This window comes from Leishmania infantum, chromosome 33 (assembly GCF_000002875.2).
Source record: "Leishmania infantum JPCM5 genome chromosome 33".
Lineage (NCBI taxonomy): Eukaryota > Euglenozoa > Kinetoplastea > Trypanosomatida > Trypanosomatidae > Leishmania > Leishmania infantum.
The window spans coordinates 93079-99078 of record NC_009417.2 but is presented as its reverse complement, the minus strand read 5'-3'; the positions used below and the strand labels follow the sequence as shown (position 1 = coordinate 99078).

General features: G+C 54.4%; 1 protein-coding gene across 1 annotated transcript in view; it reads left to right on the top strand.

Moving 5' to 3' along the window:
- LINJ_33_0310 (putative glucose transporter/membrane transporter D2) overlaps positions 1 to 806 on the top strand; it is a gene marked incomplete at both ends in the record, with an annotated part of 1785 nt that extends 979 nt beyond the window's left edge. The window contains one exon of the mRNA XM_001468068.1: positions 1 to 806. This exon is cut by the window's left edge and continues 979 nt beyond it. Within this exon, the coding sequence (XP_001468105.1) occupies positions 1 to 806 (806 nt within the window).
- Positions 807 to 6000: the final 5194 nt, after the last annotated feature.

The window sequence follows — 6000 nt, the reverse complement described above, 5'->3', positions numbered from 1 at the left end:
TCCTCTCTATTTTTGTGGTGTTCCTGCCACTCATCACCAAGGACGGTTACAGCAAGAGCAGGAGGGGTGACTACGAGGGGGAAAACAGTGAAGATGCTTCCAGGAAGGCGGCAGAGGAGTACACCATGACGCAGATGATCGGGCCCATCCTGAACGGTGTGGCCATGGGGTGTGTGACGCAGCTGACCGGCATCAACGCCAATATGAACTTCGCCCCGACCATCATGTCAAACCTTGGGCTGCAACCTCTGGTTGGCAACATCATCGTCATGGCATGGAACATGCTCGCAACGTTCTGCGTGATCCCGCTCTCGAGGAGGTTCTCGATGCGGACCCTGTTCCTCTTCTGCGGCTTTGTCGGCTCTCTGTGCTGCGTCTTCCTTGGTGGCATCCCGGTGTACCCCGGCGTTACAAAGTCGGACAAGGCCATAAGCGGCATTGCCATTACTGGGATTGCCATCTTTATCGCCCTTTACGAGATGGGTGTGGGGCCGTGCTTCTACGTTCTGGCGGTGGACGTGTTCCCCGAGTCGTTCCGGCCTATCGGCTCGTCTATCACGGTGGGTGTGATGTTTATTTTCAACCTCATCATCAACATTTGCTACCCGATTGCGACGGAGGGCATCTCTGGCGGTCCGTCGGGGAACCCGAACAAGGGCCAGGCCGTCGCGTTCATTTTCTTTGGCTGCATTGGCGTCGTGGCTTGTGTCATCGAGTACTTCTTTCTGCAACCATGGGTGGAACCAGAGGCTAAGATGACGGATGATCTTGATGGAGCGGCAGTACCGGAGGGGAAGCACGACTGAGGTGGCGTAGGAACTGTGTATGCGGTGGACGCACGGCTGTGCCGAGGTTTGGTTGCTTTGCTTATTGTAGGTGCATTTTGTGAGCTCCCTGAGTGTTCCCACAGCCAAACGGAACGGCAAGAGTGCCCTTTTCCCAGGCCGCTCTGTCGTGCGCTGCAGCCAACACAACGCAGACCGACTGCGGAGCACAGCGTGGGGCTGCCCCCTCCTACTTCAAACGTTCGTGATCTTTCCTCTTCTGTTAGGTATGACCACACAAACGCTGAGGAGGAGAGCTTCACACCCCACTGCTGACTCCGTACTTCCTTTTCTGTCTTGTTTTCTTCCGCCCCATTTTCTGTTGCTTGTGTGGTCGTCTTTGCTTCATATATGTATCCTGTCGCTTTTTGTTGTTTAGCTTCCGACCGGCGCTCTCCTTTCCCTCTTTCCCTCTTACCTTTTCTCGTTTTTTTTTGTCTTTCGTTGTCTCTACCCCCTCCTCCCCTTTCTCTCTCTGTGGTGAACAACCCGATATTTAACGCAGCTTCGGTTGCGTTTCTTGGAAGTTGACGCCTCCAGGCTTTCTTGTGTGGTGACTGAAGCCGATTTTCAGAAGTGCCAGTTGCCGTGTGCGTGTGCTAGTTGTAAAATGATCATCTTCTTCTGAGCTCGTTTGTGGTGTATCTTGTCCTCCCAGCCTCCGTGTTGGAGCAGCCGCCGCAGCGGAGCACGAACTCATTCATAGTTACTTCCTCTTCCGTTTCTTTTCCTTCTCTCGTCTGGTCTCACCTCCCCACCCCACCCCTCCTCCTCCTTTATGCGGGTGTTTTTTCTCATCACCCATCTATTGTCCTGTACAAATGTGAGTTCTCCTATTGAGCTTTTTTTTCTCGTGTGCGCTCCTTCCCACGAAGCTGCGTTGCTGCTAGTGTTGTGTGCCCGCGTGAGTATGCTCTGCCGGCCACAATATGCGAGACATGACCAGAGCGAGAGAGGAGAAACGCTAAAGTTCCTTTTCCTCCTCTCTCGTGCTCTTTCCTCCCATTCCCTTGGCGTTTTGAGGGCTTCGCCCGAACCCACCCACAGAAGCGTTATCGCACACTGGGTGTGAAAAGGAAACCTGCAGTGGACATACGCGAAAACAAATATTCAGAAGCCAAGGCAGCATTTGAGAAAGGGCCATGGCTGAACCAGCGACGTGATCATATTTTTGATGACCTCCTTCGTCCACTCCCCAAAAAGCATGGTAAGAGAGAGAAGCCGCCACCAGCAGCAGCTTTCACATCTTCAGACGAACACACATGTAAAGAAGTATATATATATTTCTTGGGGGTCTCAGAAACCGCACACACGCACACACACCAAAATGCCCATAAAAACTCTCCCTCATGGCTTTCTTTTTATTTTTAATCTGTGTCTTCCTTAATCGTTTCGCCTTCGTTTTTTTTTTTGGTTTGTCTCGATTGGATTCGTTAAAGTGCTTATGTGCATGTGTATGTGTATGCTTGAGAGTGTGTCGTGTCGTGCTCTCTCTTTTTTTCTCTGCGTGCCTACCCACTTACCTGTCTCTCACGTCTCCTTTCTCAAATCCTCTTTTCCATCCTTCAGGGCATCACGTGTGACACAACACACACCTACACATGTACAGACTGGTACGGCCGTGTCGATGTATGTCTCTCACACAGCCTTCGTTTTACCTCCTTTTGTTTCCTGTTCATCTAGGTCGTCATCTTTTCTCCCACTCTTCTTTTCTCCCTTTTATTTTTGCAGTTCCCTCCCTCGCTCCGCAACTGGCACCCTCGTTTCACGCGCGATGCAACGACATGCACATGCTGTTGTCTTTTTTTGTCTGTTTGTATCGGTGCATGCAAACAGGCAAGCAGAAGCGTGTGGTTTGTGCACGAGCTGTGCAGACTGCGGCGTGTGTGGTGGCTCCATAGAAAAGCTCCTTTCCTCCTTGTGTTACCCTTATTACTATGTTTTTTTTTTTCTCTGTTTCCCACTCGTGGAATACGAGAGTTGGTGTGGGGGGATATTTCAGGAACAGATGGAAGAGGCTTCGACGTACAACCGCACTAATACACACACGCACATGCAGCAACACACACACACATACACACAAAAGGAGAAAAACATCAAAAAGAGTGACGAAGACTGACGCATATATTTACACACTATATGTGAGTATATACATAGATATACTCACTTCACAGCGCCAGCTCTGATTTTCACACACACACACACACACACGTGCATCCAAACGGATGAGAAAGAAAGATTCCTCTTTTTCAGGTGTGCTGTCTGTTGCATTGTGCGTCTGCTACTGCCCTCCAGTGCAATTTTTGTTTTACTTGCTCTTTTCATGATGTCGGTGCCTGTGCTGATCCTCCCTTATGCCTTCGTTTCTGTTGTTTCCCGAGGTAGAGCAATGCAAATATGAAAAAAAAAACATTAAGCTATTTGCCATGTTACCTGCTCGTCTTATTGCTGTCACCCTCCTTTCTTGTGCATCCGGTCTTTTTCTTCTCCCATCCGACCAGTGACTCTTCCATATATATATATATCCGAGAGAGACACTCGCTGGCCTTTAGTTTCTCCTCTTCCTTCTTGCTCGCGTATGTCCTCCTGTCCGATTCGTTTGGCTCCTTCTGCAGGCGACGCTCCGTCCTGCGACAGACTCTCAGCGCTTTTTCTTTACGCCTCTCCCAATCTCACCGTCTCGCTCTCCGCTGCGACCGCGGTTCTGCCCCTTCCCGAACATATTATGAAGTGCTCCTTGGACACTGAATGCCAAAGACTAACTCACGCTATTTCTTCTGCCTTTCTCCTTTTCTTCATCCTCAGCCAGCAAATGAGTGTGCACCACTCTCTGCTGACGGATTTCGACACCGACATGAGTTCATCATTATCACATTCTATTGATCCCCACTCCATGCCATCCCTCTCTAACGCTAGAGGAACTGTGCCAAACAGGAATATTCTGTATGGTGTCGTGGCCTCCATGGTTCGGAGAAGTCCCCGCTTCCGTTGAGTCGCGAGGGGCTGATCCCCGAAAATCAGCTGTGCGTGGGCATTCTCATGCATGACCAAGCCTCGCGTGGCCAAGGGTTTGCGGGGCTCTGGACGGATTACGCCGGCCACCCGTGGGCATCCTATGAGCACCGAAGACCGTGGAAAGGCGGGCGTCCTGCGCACGTGGGGATTCTGGCTGCGGATGGCTCGATCACTCATGCTGCTGAGGGAGGGGGTGCAGGTGTCGGGGGAGTGCATCCATCGCCTCGAGGCGGCTGTCAGCCGATTCACGGACAGCCGCCCGCGCCCGCTGCCGGGAGACGAAGCGGGTGGGGCAGTGGGACGAGTGGCGGCGGGTCTGGGAGGATATGGATGACGCCGTCTCTGAGGAGACCCATCGCGGACCGACACACCCCACGGAGGAGGATCCGCGGCCGCTCGTCCGTCTCCCCTCCTCCGTGCTCGACCTGTGGAATGCACGCAAGGCGTCGCTGCAGGGCAGACATAGCGTGTGCCGGCTCATTCTGCTAGTGGCATCGACGGCCGAGCGGATGGATGCACCGGAGGCAGCGGCGCAAGCAGCCACGGCGCCTTCGGCTGCGAACGGCCCTCAGCTCCAATCTGTCAACACCGTGCGCCCTGGTGCCACGGGGATGCCAGCGCCGCCCAGCGATCTCTGGCCCGGAGAGCCCGCTTTTGACCTCGCAGGGAGGGGCTGCCGCCCCCAGGCGCCATTTGCTGCAGGCCGAGGTGGCGTGGGGCACTGCTAAAGGCCCACCTTATCCAAATCGTCAGAACCAGCGCGTACACCTCAAGCACATACACGATGCAGGCCGTCGTTGTCGTCTTCTCGACGATCTACGGTGTCGCATTCAACGGGTGTGTCATGACGCCACGAGAGACCCGCGACATTGCGCTGGCCTTGAAGAGGGCCTTCGACTGCCTCCTCACTCCGGCGTGGCTCTCGCGCGGGCTCACCCTCTGCAGCGCGATCTCCCGGTACGAGCGGACGATGGACCCCATGGCCCTGATGTGTTCAACCGCGAGCAGGCGCACGAGACGAGGGCACGGTACAATGAGAGCCAGCACTCGCAGAACAGAACGGTACCGGGGTGCCCCTATCACGGGGACACTCCCAGCGAGGTTTGTGGGGATCCGCGCACGTGAAGCGGGCGACAAAGCAGGTCGCCATGACGGGCACACGATAGAGGTACGGCCCCGCCTACAGTGCAAGTACAGTAGAGCGCCGAGCAGTGCGCTGCGCGTTTGAGGGGCCGTTCTTTCTTGTCTGCTGGAGCCGTGGCCCACCTTCGTGTGGATGACACTTTGGCCGTCGCTGCGGTCTGCATGGGCTATCTCCACACCTTCACGCCGTCAACGCGGTACTCCACGGCTGTATGCCTCCACTGCCATACAGGATCCACGGCCCGTTACGCACAATGCGGCGTAACGTCCGCCGACAAGCCCAGCCGTGATTCCTTATACCGAGCGCTAAGTGACACGACTGGCGGCACGGGGAGGTGCGACTAGAAGCTGGAAGGACGGGTGGCGCCGCACTCCTGCCCGTACACAAGGACAGGCATATAGGCACATCGATGCTCCTGCATGAAAGATGCACTCCATCCCTGGTGGTATGGTTCCATCGGTGTTTAGCACCCCGGCCGCACCCATAACCCAGAAGTCGAATCGGTTGGGACGAATACTCTGTGACTCCCCGATGGCCTCGGTGCAACTCCTCCTCTGCTGCCATCTCTCCCCTCTTGCGCGCTGGCCAAGGAATGAAAGCGCACATATATATATATATATAAGTGCATGATCACGTGCGTGCTGGTTTCCCAGCATCGCTTCGTATCCATCAACATGTTTGCCGGCCCTTTTTTTAGTACCCTCGGTTCTCCTTGTGGCGTGTGCTCCCTCTTAATGTTGGATTCGGCGTCTCTCAAGGGCATCCCGTGCTCTGCGCAAAACGAGGGCAACTGCTACAGCATCCAACTGACTTGCCTTCGGCTCCCCATCATGCGCTTCTGCTTCTTGGAAAGCAGGAGAAAAGATGTTGGACTGAGAGGTGCGTCTCCCTGATAACGGTCAACAAAGCCTTGTCCTTGCGTGCGCTCTGTCATCTCTGTGGAATGGAGTGGTGAGAGAGGGGCGAATGTTGTCGATGAACCCTTCACACTTGCGTCCCCCGTTAAGGTGACAACGG